The sequence below is a fragment of the Rattus norvegicus genome, chromosome 16, assembly GCF_036323735.1.
Source record: "Rattus norvegicus strain BN/NHsdMcwi chromosome 16, GRCr8, whole genome shotgun sequence".
NCBI lineage: Eukaryota > Metazoa > Chordata > Mammalia > Rodentia > Muridae > Rattus > Rattus norvegicus.
In genome coordinates this window covers 72,706,460-72,722,549 of record NC_086034.1, presented here as the reverse complement: position 1 = coordinate 72,722,549, position 16,090 = coordinate 72,706,460, and the positions used below count along the sequence as shown (strand labels likewise).

The window sequence follows — 16,090 nt, the reverse complement described above, 5'->3', positions numbered from 1 at the left end:
CATTAAAACGTTTCATATTAATAAGCCCTGTTCATTCATCTTTTATTTTGTTGCCTGTGCTTTTGGCACCAATTGCAGGGGATCGCTGTCAAATTAAGTGCCATCAGAAGGTTCGCCTACAAGATCAAGTCTTGTATCTAGGTCCTTTGGGTCAAAATATGCATCCTCTATTTTCTCTTTGTTCCCTGCTCCCTGTTTTCCTAACTGGTCTGGCTAGAAATGCTAATACAACCCCTACCCCCCACCCCACCACCCGAAGAAAAGTTGTGATGGCAGGCACCTTCATTTTCTTCCTGGTCTTGGAGGGAAAACTTTCATTCTTTCACTCCTGAAGTTTTTTACCATGTGGAAGAAACGTTCTTCTACTCCTGGCATATTAAGTTTTTAAAATTATGAGTACATGTTAGACTTTGCCAAATGCCTTTTCTGTACAAACTGAAATGGTGTTACTTCCCCTTCATTTGTTCACGTGGCTGACACGGATCTCCATGTCTATCTCTGAAGGAGTTACACAGTAACGTTTAAGCAGGCGAAGGTGCGCCTTTCTAACTCCTATTCAGAACACTACTGCAGGTCTTAGCTAGTACAGTCAGACTACAAAGGGAAATGAAAGGGATACACATAGAGAAGGAAAAAGTCTAAGATCCTCATTTGCAGATGACAGTATTCCACATAAAACAGACCTTAGCAGGGTGTGGTGGCACATGCCTGTAATCCCAGTGCTTGGGAAGCAGAGGTTGATGGATCTCTGTTGAGTTCCAGGCCAGCCTGGTCTACAAACCAAACTCCAGCATAGTCAGGAGTGTTACACAGAGAAACAAAACAAATCCACCACCACCACAACAACAGACCTTAAAGTTTCCACCAGAAAACTCACAGACTTTCAGCATCATGGAAGATAACAACATTAACACACAAAAATGAGCAACCCCATAAGAGCAACAATGCCAACCAACCAGAGCTCCCAGGGACTAAACCACCACCCAAAGACTACACATGGGCAGACCCAGGGCTACTGCTTATGTAGCAGTGAATGGCCTTGTTGGGCACCAGTGGAAGGAGAAGCCCTTGGTCCTGCCAAGCTTGGACCCCCAGCTTAGTGGAATATTTGGGGGGGGGGCTGGAAGGGGTCTTGGGTGGGGAGGGGAACACCTTTATAAAAGAAGGGGAGGGGGCTGGGGATTTAGCTCAGTGGTAGAGCGCTTACCTAGGAAGCACAAGGCCCTGGGTTCGGTCCCCAGCCTCGAAAAAAAGAACCAAAAAAAAAAAAAAAAAAAAAAAAAGAAGGGGAGGGGAATGGGATAGGGGACTTATGTCTGGAAAACTGGGAAAGGGAGTAACATTTGAAATGTAAATAAAAAATATCCAATAAAAGAAAAAAATGAGTAGTCTTTCTTTATACCAATAATTCATACAGTGAGGGGAAAAATCAGGGAAATAATTTCATTCACATTATCCTTAAAACAAGCAAAAAAGCAAATATAAAAGAACCTTGGTATAAATATAACCTAGGAAGTGAAAAACTTCTAAAATGCAAACTGTGAAACTTGGAGGAAATATATTAAATAGTAACCTAGAGTATCGACTCTAGAACACACAAGCTATAGTAAAATAACGTCTGCGGTTGCTCAGGTTATAAGGCCTCTGGTTGACAAATAGGGCCTTGGCTTTTGTAAAACAAAGAAAACAGTTACTGAGTAGAGATGTCAACAGAACAGAAGAAACTCTTTGCCAGCTATGTATCTGGTAAAGAGCGTTATTTAGAATATATAAAGGTCCCCCTGGCAGAGGCAGATGTGGTAGTGGTGTTTTATCAGTCAGGGACAAAGCAGGTGGCAGTCAAGTCCTCTGTTCATCCTTGGTGGATGCCTGGCATAGTGGCCAAAGCTGTCTTTTGTCTAGGAGTCATAAAAATCAGTCAATCAAATCAAATCTAGGCAGTGTGGCACGGGAGGAGGAAGAGAGAGACCTGCGGGTCACCATGCCACCCACTTGCTGACACTCCAAGTAGCAACCCATGGAGGATACCACCCAGGGGCCTGCCAGTCACATGGCCAGCCTACAGAGGGAGTCGAGCTGTGTGAGTATGTGGTGGTCAGATGAGAGAGAAAGAGAAGAGGAGCAGCTTGAGCATTATGAATAGAGATGGAACTGGAAACCCAAGGGTGAATAGGAGCAGCCTATTTTGAGGGCCTGGTCCTGCCACCTGGGGCCATTGTGAAATACCAGCCTGGCAGCAGTAGCAGGGTCAGTGTCTGGATCATATTACCACTAGAGAACATGGGGATGCCCTTAGCTGGAGCAGCCAGTAGGGACCACATAGATATCCAGGGGCTGTGAATAACTGGCCCTGCTCCTCACTGAATGCAGGGCTCTACAGAGCTGGCTCCAACTCTCACCAGTGGCAGCACTTGCGAGAATGGGCCTTGTGCCTCACCCAAGCAGCACAGTGGAGCTGGCCCTAATGGCAGGGATGAGTGTGTGAGAACTTGCCACTTGTCTGCTGTGGAGTGTCATGGGTGCAGAGAAGATGCTATCCTTCTTGCCCCTTACCAGCTCTGAGAAAACTGCCCACAGGGTGTGAGCTCGGGAGAGCTAGCCCTGCCCTCACCAGCTGCAACACTTGGGAGAGCAGGCCCTGATCCTCATCGGGACAGCACAGCAGAGCTGACCAGTTTAGCTGCCACCCAGTCCCTGATACAGGGCTCTGAACTGGCCTAATGGTTTGAGATGTGTGAAAGGGCCAGTCCTGCTGCTCCAAAGGTACAGGATCTCCATGACACAGGGCAACGACAGGAGACCTGATGAGGATCGAATACTGGTGGGGTGTCACAGAGGCCAGAGACCTAGAACCAGACCAACGACTCGTGGCAATGAACATTTGCAAGTGAAGATGTGTGGACACAGGGATGTATAAACTGGGGGACATACTGTGACATACTACAGCTTCCATGGTGAGATGTCTTTATTGTTTTTGGAAGGGACTTGAGGTCTGAGACTGTGAACCTGGATGAAACCTAGGCCTTGTGAGGATAAGGAGTTGTAGGTTCTAGAGGGGAAGGTACTGCTGCTGTTTTGTTAATGTTTTGTTAATGATATGCCTGTCAATATGCTGACTAAACGTATACATTAGTGTCATACATTAGTGCTTTCTTTTATTGTTTATTTTCCAGTAGTAGTGGTTACATCAGGATTCCTAATAAGGATAAGTGACAATTGAGTCCTCAGACCTAAATGGGATACCTGTGTCACACAATCTAAGGCTCAGAAGAGGGGAGGAAAGAATGCAAAAGCTGAGGAGGGGTGAGTCTTTTCAGATCTCAGCAGTTATGATCACTTAGACAGGATTAGGTCTGTCACAGTCATCACAGAGAAGGCCTCACGAGGCCTGCTCTTTGCTGAGGAAATACGGATGCTCATTAAGTTACACGTCTTCCTGAGACCTATGGCAATGGTTGCTGGAGGAGGGAGAACACATTTTCCAGGGATAAAATGCCCACATGCTTATATATAACCCTTCACCTTTGCTCGTGTAAGTGACTCTAGTTAAACTTACTGGGACATATACACATGGAAGGGTAATGATGGATGAGAAAGGTGGTCTGCAGGAGTAGGAGAGCTCAATGGGTGGAAATGATCAAAATACAAAGTATTTGCATATAATGCTATAATGAAACTCATTAGAACATAAAATACTCCTTACTCTTTAATAACTTAGTTTACTGATGAATGAAAACTTCAGTTATATAGAGGAAAATCTACACAAAGAACATTGAACCACGTGGACCTCTATATAGCAAAAGAATAAACATGTGAGTTTATAGAAGATGGGTTGTCTTCTCTTGACAACATAGGGACTGCGCAATGGGGTAAGGTTAGATTATAAAATCTCTGAAAAAAAAATATAGATCTGATGAGGAAAAGAAAAAGAACTGCAGGGATACAAAGAGGAAGTGATTACATTACGAAATGAAGATATTCAGCAATTTCTATCACACACACACACACACATACACACACACACACACACACACACACACACACACACATACGTATGCATTCCATGTGTGTGTATGCCTCTCTCCTTAAGCATTAGTCATGTGAATGCAGAAGGAGAGAACTTGGGCTGTCTGAATCTGGGTTGTGTACTGGGCAGCGTTGGGAGACATCAGAAGAACAAGCAAAGAGAATGGGATGACAGTAGTGCCAGAGTAGTTGCTATTCACAGCAGGTACACTAGGATGTGAGGCCATGGAGAGGGGACTGACAGATGACTGAGAGTAGAGGCAAGAGACGAAAGAAGTTATTAGTGGAAGTAAGGAGAGAGACTAAGGCTACTCAGAGAGCTGTTTCAGGAAACTAACCAGGTTAGGGTTAAGTGTGAAACTTGTACTAGCCATTACTAGACTCCTACTGTGCTGACTAAAGGTGGAAGAGGGCACATCGTGAGCTAAGCGCTACTCTCTTCTGTGACAAACAAGCCATATGTGTCTACTTTTTCCTTAAACATTTTAAGAATTTGCATATTTTTTCTTACGGATTCCTTTTTAATTTACGTTTATAAGTGTTTTGCTTTCACATGTCAAGTGCACCATGTGCTTGCAGTGCTGCAGAAGCCAGAGATGACTGCGGATCCCCTGGGACTGGACTCAGACAGTTACGGGCTGCCATGTGGGTGCTGGGAACTAAGGTCCTCTCAAGAGCAGCCAGTGCTCTTAGCCGAGAAGCCTCTCCAGCCCCAGGTGTAAGCACCATATGATTTAAAATTCATTCTATTTTTTGCAGAAATCACTGACTTGGAAAGGTTGATACACTTTTAAAGAAGCCATGAGAGTTTTCAGAAAACAAGTATCCAGGCTCACAGATGATTTTGACTTATAAAACTCAGGAGATTACAAAATTAGTTTAAAGATGCTAAGTAAACTCAATCCCCCAAGCACAGCCTATTAGGATGTTGGTGAACAGTTGGAAAATCTTAATTTATTTTGTTTTATCAAATTTTCACTTTCATCTGCTTTTACAGTCATGTAAAGTGAACCCTACACTCTCACTGAGGACAGAACTGTCTCCTTGGTTACAGAGATTCTTACCTTGAGTGGTGAGCTGCCCCTCCTGAGCCTGCACACAACGCAGCTCTTCAATGGTTTCCTTCAGAGAATCCCTTTCCGTTCGTAACCTCTGAAGGAAGATAAAAGCAGAGTCAGCTCTACGACGTCGTTCAGCAGTAGCCTAGGCCTTACCCAGGGAGAAGATAAATGATGGTGGACAGGGCTAACCGAGTTTCCATCTTCTATGGAGAGATCGTGGGACTAGAAACAGATGAAAATGACTGGTGTCCTTGACGATACCAGATATCTTATTGCAAGGCAACACACTATTCATGCTTAAGTATGAAACACAAAGCTGTCTAGTTTGTCCTTTACCATTTTCTTAACATTCTTACCATTAAACAAAGATTTGGGATGAAGACTAAATACTCAGGCTGTGAAAAGTAAAATGTGCTAAGTAATGGTGGAACCGTATCCTCCATGCTAATTACACAGGAAACAGAAGGGCCACGCACATGAAAGGCAAGAGTAAGAAGATGTAAGGTGGGTAATGACAAAAACAATTGTATATTAAAGAAATGAGAACTGGACTAAAAGTATTCCTTGAATCTTTACTTCTTGGGAAAAAGGGGAAAGTGTGATTTAAAAGAACAGTCCATTTAAAAAAGGAATTAATGTAGTAAAAAAATGAATTAAATTCCAGTCTTAACTTTTACACTTCTTAAAAACAGAATGCCTATTCCATACTTACATCCTTTTCTTTCTGAAGACCATCAACTTTTTCCTTTAGCCGCTTATATTCAAAATCTAACTTATCTGCTTTCTTTGATTCGTCAGATAATCTATTTTGCAGTTCTACAACCTGATACAAAATATAAAAATGACATAAAAATCTCAATTTTATAATTTGAAACATTAGAAATTATGATCAAGGTGGTGGAATGTAGCTCAACAATAGAACATATGCTTGTTAGTGTACGAAGCCCTAGGCTCAATGCCCAACATGCCCCCCTCCAATCTTAACAAAACAAATTTCAGAAAAATACATCATTTTCTTCTACAGGTTTATGGAAACCCTATTCTCACCATACTTGAATAAATTTATATAATCCATCATTCTAATAAAAGGGAGAGAATTAGGAAATAAAATCTGTCTAGGTAAAACAGGCTCCTAGAGTCACCTAGAAAATAGTAACAATTATCAGAGAATCCACAGGGGCTTTCATTTCTCACAAGAATGAGAGGGACAGAAGCAGGAAAGAAAGATAGGAAGAAACACCAGTGAGGGTAACACTCAGTCCCATAGCCATTCTTAGAAGGGGCTAAAAGCACAGTGGGAGGTTCACGCAGAAACTGTGGGTAATGAGGTACCAATAAGGGGAACCAAGCGCTTTGAGCTGAACAGGAATCGAGAGTTTATTAGAAAGCCTGGCTGTGCAAAGGGAGAATAAGGAGAAAAAAACCAAGCAGCCTGCGTAGGGCTGTTAGAAAGTAAGTGCTAGGACTGTTAATCCTAGCATTTAAGAGATTAAGCACTTTAATCAGCAGTAAGCAGGTCTGCTAAATTCCAGACACACTAGGGATACAGGGTGACACTGTCTCGGTGACAGGAGGGAGCAGATTCCTGCAGGTTGTCCTATGACCTCCACATGCATGTTGAGGTACACCTATGCCCCCTGCAACCAAATAAATAAAATGCAATAAAACTGAAATCAATATAAAAACAGCTAAGAATCTTATGGTGGGGGATAACAATGTCCTCTACAGCACAGATATTTGAGTGCTTAGTCATCAAGGAGGACTTCTGAAAAATCAGGATTGAGAGACGTGGATTTGTAGGAGAAAGTGTGTCACTGGTGGGCGTTAAGGTTTCAGAAGCTCAAGCCAGGCCCCTTGTCACTCTCTCTTCCTGCTGCCCGCAGGTCAGGCTGTAGAATTCTCAGCTACTTCTCCAGAACCAGGCCTCATGCCTGCCTGTGTGTCACCATGCTCCATGGACTAAGCCTCTGATATGCAAGCAATCCCCCAATTGAGTGTTTTCTTTTGTGAGAGTTGCCTTGGTCTTGATGTTTCTTCACAGTGACTAAGGCAAATCACAAAAACAAACCTTGGTAGCATGTTCACTTGATTTGACTGATAGCCTAGAAGGGATTGGTAATTTAAAAGTTGGAACTACAGCACAGCCCTGGCCAGGCAGCGCCAGGCAGCGTCCTGCCTCTTTCTCTTACCTGTCTCTTGTACGTCTCGAGCTGACCACGGGCGGCATTAGCTTTCCTCAGTTCCTCCTCCAGGCTGACAGTGTTCTGCATGTACATCGTATTCTTCTCTTCTAGGAGTTTAACCTGCCGTCTCAAATCTCCAAGGTCTTCCAGCTTCTTTTTATAAGATTCGACCTGACCTTCTAGTTTAGATACTTTATCAGAAGAGTGTCTAAAATGATGACAAGTTAGTCAGAAACACCCACAGCTGTACAGCTTTTCAGACAATGTTAAAATAGTAGACAATACCAAGACTTAACAAACATTAAATCACAAAACCTAAAGAGAATCTAAGTTTTTTTAGATTAAGAAAGAAATCATAACCTAAATTACAGAAAAATTTGTCATTAAGAATGCCAAAATGTAAGGAAAGTGAACAGGAGGGTAACCAGCAAAATCACATTTAGCAGGAAAGTAAAATAAAGTGTGGAATGTTCAAATGATTTGCAACTACTGTTATTATTACACCCAGAGAAATGGAGGTCGCAGTTAACAAATTTTAGGGCACTGAGGAGACTAACATTTTAACTTTTGTAATCTTTTAAAAAGTTTTAAAGATCTCTCTGTTTCTGTCTGTGTGTGTGTGTGTGTGTGTGTGTGTGTGTGTGTGTGTGTGTGTGTGTGTGTGTAAAATTCAAGAGAAATAAATACTAGACATAGCACAGTGCCTATTAGGCAAGAATGCTTGAGAATGTCAGCAAAGGTCTTGGTAATGGAAGAAAAAGAAAAAGGATGGGTGTGAGTACAAGGAGACGTGGAGAGTTAACAGTACTCTAGGAGGAAGACGTACGCACTGGGGTGTGGTGGGTAGCAGAGAGATGAGAAGAATTATAAAAACATTTAACAGCTCTGAGAGAAATGGAAGGCATGGCTATGGACTAGTGAGTAGCCCAGGGGTAAGAGAAAGCATCCCCCATTTGTAATAGCACGAAATTACAGTAGTATGTGAGTTTCTCTGCACAGTTTAGTATTCTTAAAACAAAAGGGGATCCCAAGAGGATGAGATCGTGAAAGAAACAGAATGGTGAGCAGTAAGGTACCTACATGGAGAACATGTGAAAGGAAGGAGAAATTACCAGTGAAGAAATGAAGCCAGTCTTTAAGACAAGGACCAAGGGTTGGGAGGGCTCGTGACTGAAGAAGAGCAGCAGGAAGGACACCGGGGGGTGACTGCCACAAGAAGCTAACATTTATTTCATACTTGTTTGCCATATCAATTGACTGCTTATAAAGCTATTCAGTTATTCATTTGCACTTTATATGTAAGCATGCATGTGTGCTCAGAAGACGACGAGTCTTTGACCTGTGAGACGGAGCTCTGTGTCTGCATCTGTGTGCGGGGAGTGGCAGTGAGTCAAACTGTACCTGAGAACATCTATTTCATCCTTTAGAGACTGAGCCTCATCGGCCAAAGTGGTTAGTTCATCGTTCTGTTGCCGAAGCTCAGAGATTTCCTTTTCTAACTCCTCACAGCGTATTCGATAATCGTCTTTGGCTGCTTCTAGTCTGCGACAAACGAAATAGATAAAATGCACTATTAAGTGTCCCACAATTGTCTTTATGAAGAATAAAAGAAAACGGAAAGAAAAAGCATGTGAATCCACTCCTGAACACATCTCACTTCTGTAGGCTACACCCTACCCAAGTCCTATGTCATGAAAACAGGTTTAACTGATGCACAAAGTTCTCACAACACGAGACAAGAGTAATGGTTTCCAAATTTTTAACTAAGAATATATATCAAGAAATGCTGCATTTAGATCCACATAAATGAATGTCAACATTTTTGGTGCCTATTACCTAGTCTCTCAAACATGGTTTAATACTATTTCCGTATCTAATTAAAAGGTTTGTTTACTTTGTATACAACTTTTGAGTTACTAGGTCCTTTCTGTCTCTGGTCCAAAGTATTCCGCGTAGAAGACTACTTACTTTCAATTTTTCTTATATAATTACTTAATGAAGAGTAGTAAATTTTATATAATTCAGTGGAATTTTTTACTTCATAGTTTTTGCCTTTAGTAAACATTTGACATTACTGTCTTTTAATCCTCCATTTTCTGACAGTATTTTTAATGGTTTAAAATTTAACATCTAAGTTTTTTACTTTTTCTGGAACCCATGTTGGTAGGTGACAAAAATGTTGAAACTGAAATCCAACTTTATCTGCTCTAGTATTTTACTAAAAATTATTTAAGATGGGGGGGCTCAATTTCACATTTTCTTTTATTTTTATCTAAAATTAAAAATATAATTTTATAAGTATGGGTGCTTTGCCTGACGTTATAGATGACTGTGAGGTGACATGTGGGTGCAGGCAATCAAACACAGGTCCTCTGTGGAAACTGACAGTGCTCTGGAGTACTACACCATCTCTCTATTTTCTGACTAGTTCAGCTTTTTACTCACTAGCATCCTTCTCGCCTTTCTCTCAATGTTCTTGTCTGCGGTTGCTTTCCACAGCTCCTGGGAGGTCCTAATAGGACCCCTGTGGGGATGCAGAAAGAGTGCTCCCCCCATACCCCCCACCCACTCTGCCCCTTCACTCACTTATTTTCCAGCTGAGACATTTGTGCCTTCAGAGTATATAGCTCTGATGGGATTTCCTAGATGTGAAGACATTTCATGACCTGTGAGAAGACTTTGGGGAACTTTTTATTATACAGCACCTGGGTCTATAGTTACCCATGGGTCCTAAAACGCTATCCTTGCCTGTGTGCATGTATGTGAGTGTGTGCGTGTGTGAGTGCATGTGCGTGTGAGCGCGTGCAGGTTCTGGGAGTGAACTTAGGGAGTCAGGCTTAGCGGCAAGTTCCTTTACTGTTCGAGCCATCCTGGCACCCTCTATTACTAGCTTTAAACAACTGTTTCGAATTTTAAAACTAGGTTGTAAGGAGTGGCCTTTTACCTGAATGTTTCTTCTTGCAGCTGTTCTAACTGGGTCTGAAGTTGCAAATGTCTTCTTCCTGCTGGACTATTGGGATCTTCTATAGAATCAGATTGATTGAGTCGTTCCATTAATATCTGATTTTCTGCCAATAAACTACTCTTCTCCTCTTGCAGTGCTGCAACCTGTTGGAATTAGGACTGTTGGTTATTCAACTCGAATTCTTGTGAATTACCATTATGAATCTGTCTACTGGGACAGGTTCTTACTATGTAGCCCTGGCTGGCCTAGAACTCACTATGCAGACCAGACCAGCCTTTGTCTGCTGCAGATGTGCCTGCCTCTGACTGCTGAATGCCACCTCATATTGACAACCACTCTACTGAAAACATCTACATTATTTTGAATGTTATGCACGCAAACCAATATCTAAGAATAAGACTTTAAAAAATGATCTTCCTGCATAAGCCTCCCAAGAAGCTGGGATGACAGGTGGATTTACTTCATATTTGAAAAGAGCCTTCACCAATGATTGTAAGTAAGCACATGGAAAGACAATAGTCAACAGTCACCACGAAAATGCAAATTCAAGCCACAAAATTAGCAAGTCTCGTGACAGTGGGTAAACTTTAAAAAGATACTGGCAAAGATGAACACGAAGTCTCAGATACTTGTGGTAAGAATACAACTACTTCAAACACTTCGTAAGACACTGATCTGCAGAACCCGCAGAAAAAGCCAGCCAGCCATGCACGCTTACAGTTCCAGTGTTGAGGGGCCGTCACAGGTAGAACCTGGAGCTTGCTTAGCCAAAACTGTGGGCTTCCAGTCTGTGAGAGACCCTGTCTCACAGGACTAAGGTGAGCAGTGGCAGAACAGCAGGACAGTCAGCACTTTTCTCCAGCTGCTGCAGGCACTGGTAAAGGATGCCACCCAGTGCCTGGCAATACACACAAGTTAGAAAGACTCCCACCCCCACTGAAAGTAGGAAAGCAAATTCACTGGCACGAATGAGACTCAGGCACTGAAATTCCTTCTCTTTTTTGCTTCTGGATTTTTAATATTCATTTATAATGAGTTTAGTTAAATTAAATACAGATAGTATACTTTCTAAATCAGAACACTATTTGCTTGTTTTTCTCTCTTTTTTTGTAATTAGGGTTACATTGCAGTGAAAGTGAAGCATATGATAATCCCGTAATATATTTGATGGTATTTGTGGTGGTGCACAACACAGAGGAGCTCTTACCTGCATATCCAATTCATGGCACCTTTGAGCAATTTCTTCCTTCGCTGACAAAGCTTCATTTAGTTCTTCTGTAGTTTTCTTCAACTAGTTAGAAACAAAAATAAGCATAAGAAATATTTCATACAAAAATGAAGACATTACATAGGTGTAACACAGAATTAAAACATTTTTATTTCTTGGGAGGTAATGTAGAGGAAATTAAGAACATTACTAGTAAAGACTGAAAATAAGCACGCCTTTGGCAAGGAGAGAGCTTTTTCTTAAGACAGGGTCTCATTATGTAGCTCTGGTTAGCCTCGAATTCCCTACATTCACCAGACTGGTCTCAAATTCATATTCCATTAACAAATTCTAAGTTGGCAAATTATAAAAACACTGAATAAAATAAAGTTTGTCTTTTTATTTCACATATATAAACTTTTGTTTAATATATAAAAACATAAATGTACCTACAACAGCAAAGAAACAACACCACAAAAGGAAAGGCAAATTATAGTTTGGATTAAAGTTATATTATGTCCAAGGACTTTCTAATATAACATTTAAAAAACCCTAAGCCTCAAATAAGAGAAAGCAAAAGGTACACAGACTTCTGCCCATGTAGATGATGGAAACTAAAAACTGACTGTAACAGTGTTTAATTCTTAAAAAATACATAGCCAAGTTCCTTTTCAAATATAGTTGTTTCCAGTCATGTGTGGTTGGTTGCACACGCCTGTAATCCCAATCCTTTAAAGTCAGAGTCAGGCTATCTCTGTGGGTTTGAGGCCAGCCTGGTCCACACAGCAACTTACAGAACAGGAAGAAATTCATGACTAGCAGACAGGAATTACTGATATTAAATGATTTTGTCTTAAAGTAGGTAATACAGTATCACATTAACTCATATCTTTCTGTCTCTTTCTGTGTGTCTGTGTGTCTGTGTGTGCATGTGCTCACTGGATTATGCATGCATCATGTGTCAGTCAGAGGACAATTTGATGTGCTGTGCTCTTTCCTTTTGCCACGTGGTCCCTGGGCATTAAGCTCAGTTTATCAAGCTTGCCTAAGTGCCCTTACCTCCTGAGACATCTCACTGGTCCATGCAGGATGACTTTTAATACAAAGGTCAAACTTAATTATAATGTATAATATCAGTTAACAAATGAGCTAAAGTTCTTAAATTTAGGCTAAAATTTTTTAATCAATGTATTCCATTAGCAATTTCAACTGCATTTTCTCACTGATATCTGAAATTTATCTGTGTCAATCATGCATGAATAAAGACTATAACTATATACCTGGCGATCGAGATCAACATAGGCATCATTTCCAGCAGAGACGGGAGACTCTTTACTCATTAGCTGAAATTAAGATTTAAATGATTATAACTATGAGGCAAAAATATATTCTAGGTAATATAAAAAATATAAGCCTACAGGAATGACTAAAACAACAACAAATTAAAACACAAAAGCAAGCAATTGTTTTCGTTAATTAATTTTTCTGACTGGTTTTCATTCCAAGTAATCAGACATCTGAATTTCAGTGCTTGTTTTCACTGAGAGCCCAGCTGTGTCAAGCATGACTTACTCTTATCATTGCCAAGAGAGTGGCCAGACATTTAATGCAGTGACTTTTCAGTAATAAGAGCAACAGCAAGGACTTCTTTCATTTTAGATAACCATGTACGGAAGTCACTGTCCTCATGGTGTGCCACTGCTAAGCTGCCCATGCTCGGCAAGCATCCTAATTAAACTCAGTGGATCGTAAAACAGCCACAGCAACAAAACTCAAACAACATTTGAAAATAGGACCAGGAATTGTTGGGAGAGAGTTCAGTGGGAGGAGAATAAGAAAGAAGGACGGGTGGAGGGGGCTGTCAAAAGGATCAAACTGTTTGCATGTACAAAACCATCAAATACTAAGATTGAGATGTGGGCTGGAGAGATGGTTCAGTGGTTAAGAGCACTGACTGCTCTTCCAGAGGTCCTGAGTTCAATTCCCAGCAACCACATGGTGGTTTACAACCATCTGTAATGAGATCTGATGCCCTCTTCTGGGGGGTCTGAAGACAGCTACACTGTAGTCATATATAATAAATAAATAAATATTTAAAAAAAAAAAAAAGACTGAGATGCGAGGCCAGATGCCTCAGTGGCCCAGTGCTTGCTGGGCCTGTGCAGGACCCAGGGCCACAAATGGAATCCCAGCAGCAGCAGCAAACTGGAAAATAAAGGTCCTTTTATGAAAATGACATCATGAAACCCATTACTTTGTGTGTTAAACTTTTAAAAAGAAACAAGCATGCACATCACTGTTACCCCAAATTAATGACAGTGCATGTACCCTCCCCATGTATCTTAGTCTCAAAGAGTGAGAGAGAGGTTGGGAAACAAGGGCACAGAATTCTCGTCATAAAAGCAGTGCGGAAGGGGTTGGGGATTTAGCTCAGTGGTAGAGCGCTTGCCTAGCAAGCGCAAGGCCCTGGGTTCAGTCCCCAACTCCGAAAAAAAAAAAAAAAAAAAAAAAGAAAAAAGAAAAAAGGAGAAGAAGAAAAAAAAAAGCAGTACGGAACAGACTCGACTGACTCATAAGAGCTGTCCCAGTCATTACATTCTGTGTGGAGGACAGAGGGAAGGACAATTAGAAATCTGAAGATGCTACACTGAGAGGTCTTTTGAAGAATGATCTTCAGCTACCACTCTATTGAGAATATTAAAATTTACGAGACACTTTTTGAGTAATAAAAAGTTGTACCCATGTAGAAGAAAATTCCAAATAATATAAAAGCTATTTGATCACCAAAAACAATAATTTGAAAATTTTGAGATATGTGGGAATTAGCAATGTACACTAGCCATGGCCCAGGAGGAGTCCAAGTAAAATGGGGAAATACAATAATATATGATACAATTAGCAAGGGTGCAGGGGACCAGCCTCGGCTGAGAGGCAGGGTCTGGAGAATGGTGGATGCAAGAGCTATGAAGGGAAGGAAGAATCAGACATGCGATGCCGTTCACCTCAGGAGAGATGGGACAGAGAGGAAGCACATCTCTGTATGGCTTTTCCTACTCTTGACAACTTCTGTCTCTTTCAAGCTTTATCTATACATATAGTCATTTCCTCAGAAATTTTATGCATTGATTACACAGTTTTTCAAAATACATTTTCTTTTAAAGTCTTCCTTAATTACTTACGAATACTGAAAGAGGAACAAATCCAGCAAGCAGGAATTTTATAAGAACTAAAAATTAACATTTTGATAAAATCAATTTTCTTTAAACTCAGTATCTTCTTTAAAATTGGTGTTGTAAAGTCTTGTGGTCACAGAAATGTTAGACAGGACGACTCTATTTGAGTTTGATTCTGTTGAAGTTTAGCATAAGATTAATAAGTAAAAGTTAGTTCCTACTACCTAGTACATCAAAGTTGACTTTCTACAGAAGTTCAAACTTTAACCCTTATTTAATTCTCCCTTTCCTTCCTCTATATTTCTTTTATATTTGGCATAAGACCACCATCCTTTTTCTTTGATTCTTAAAATACTGCTTAGCCCCTATACTTAAGCCAGGGCAGTCGATCAGTAAAGTTCTGGTTGGACAAGTCTGTTCAGGAAGCAGGCAGTTCACTGTGCCAGGATGCCTCCTGTGTTTCTGTCTTGAACCACTGTTTCAATATGACCCCTATCTTTATTACAACTCTGTAAAGAACAGGAGAACATCAGGGTTCCCAAATCTGCTTATTCTTGCCTTCAGGAAGGCACCAAGCCTTGTCATAAACTTGCATGATCAAAATCTCTTCCTATTCATACAAGTTCCTTGTTTCTAAGGTTGACCATTAAAGCCTAGCAATTCAATTATAGCTTGTCAGTTTCTAAAATTTCCCTAAATTTTCCTTCTGTAATAACTCTTCTCAAATCCTCTATCACATGCTTACTAGCAATATGCATTAGTGATATGAATATTTATTTCAATATAAGTTCTTAGAGACTCAGTTTTCTGCGTAAGTTTTTCCCAGGGACTTTCGCTGGTTTCATGCTTGTTTTCACTAGCTTTATTACCCAGGTCTAGCTTTGGAGAGGCATGGGTATAGCGAAAGGTGTACAGCGAGTATTCATGAAGGGCAGTAGAGGGCCAGTCCACTGTCCAAGTACCGGAACTTTGCCAAGCAGCGCCTTCAGGATGCTTGGCATCTAATTCAAAGGAAGGGACAAGTGACCAGTTGGTTCTTTTTCCTATTTTCATCCTTTATCACAACACAGTGGCTGATGCTTAGGAAAAGCCAAACATCATATTCTAACTGCACCCCTCTCTCACTGCAGGACTCTTATCCAGCTCCGTGCAGAGCTGCTCCTCAGCCCCTCCAATTCCCAGACAGGTCTTACCATACTTTACCTTTTACTGCCAGGTCTCTTGGTCATTATTCGTACATTTCATAGTTAACAGTTTAATTGGCTTTCTTCTGTTACTATCATCATCTTTTGGATCGTTCTCTCCTTACATTAGGATTTTATAGTTCTTGTTTGTGTGTATGTGTTCTCCCCTACCCTCTTTTGTAAGACATGGTTTCTTATGGACAAGACTAACCTTGAAATCCCTAAAGACCTGAAGATAATTTTAACTACTTTAAAAAGAATTATTTATTTAAAAAAGACGATATTATTTAT

At 40.9% G+C, this 16,090-nt stretch overlaps 1 protein-coding gene across 2 annotated transcripts in view; it reads right to left on the bottom strand.

Moving 5' to 3' along the window:
• Hook3 (hook microtubule-tethering protein 3) overlaps positions 1–16,090 on the bottom strand; it is a 94,768-nt gene that overhangs the window by 29,147 nt on the left and 49,531 nt on the right. For both annotated transcript variants that reach the window (XM_039094555.2, NM_001136098.1), the window contains exons 7-13: positions 12,723–12,785; positions 11,443–11,526; positions 10,215–10,378; positions 8,672–8,812; positions 7,277–7,478; positions 5,800–5,910; positions 5,091–5,178 (exon numbers count right to left, since the gene is read on the bottom strand). In XM_039094555.2, the coding sequence (XP_038950483.1) occupies positions 5,091–5,178; positions 5,800–5,910; positions 7,277–7,478; positions 8,672–8,812; positions 10,215–10,378; positions 11,443–11,526; positions 12,723–12,785 (853 nt within the window). The remainder of the gene's footprint in view (positions 1–5,090; positions 5,179–5,799; positions 5,911–7,276; positions 7,479–8,671; positions 8,813–10,214; positions 10,379–11,442; positions 11,527–12,722; positions 12,786–16,090) is intronic.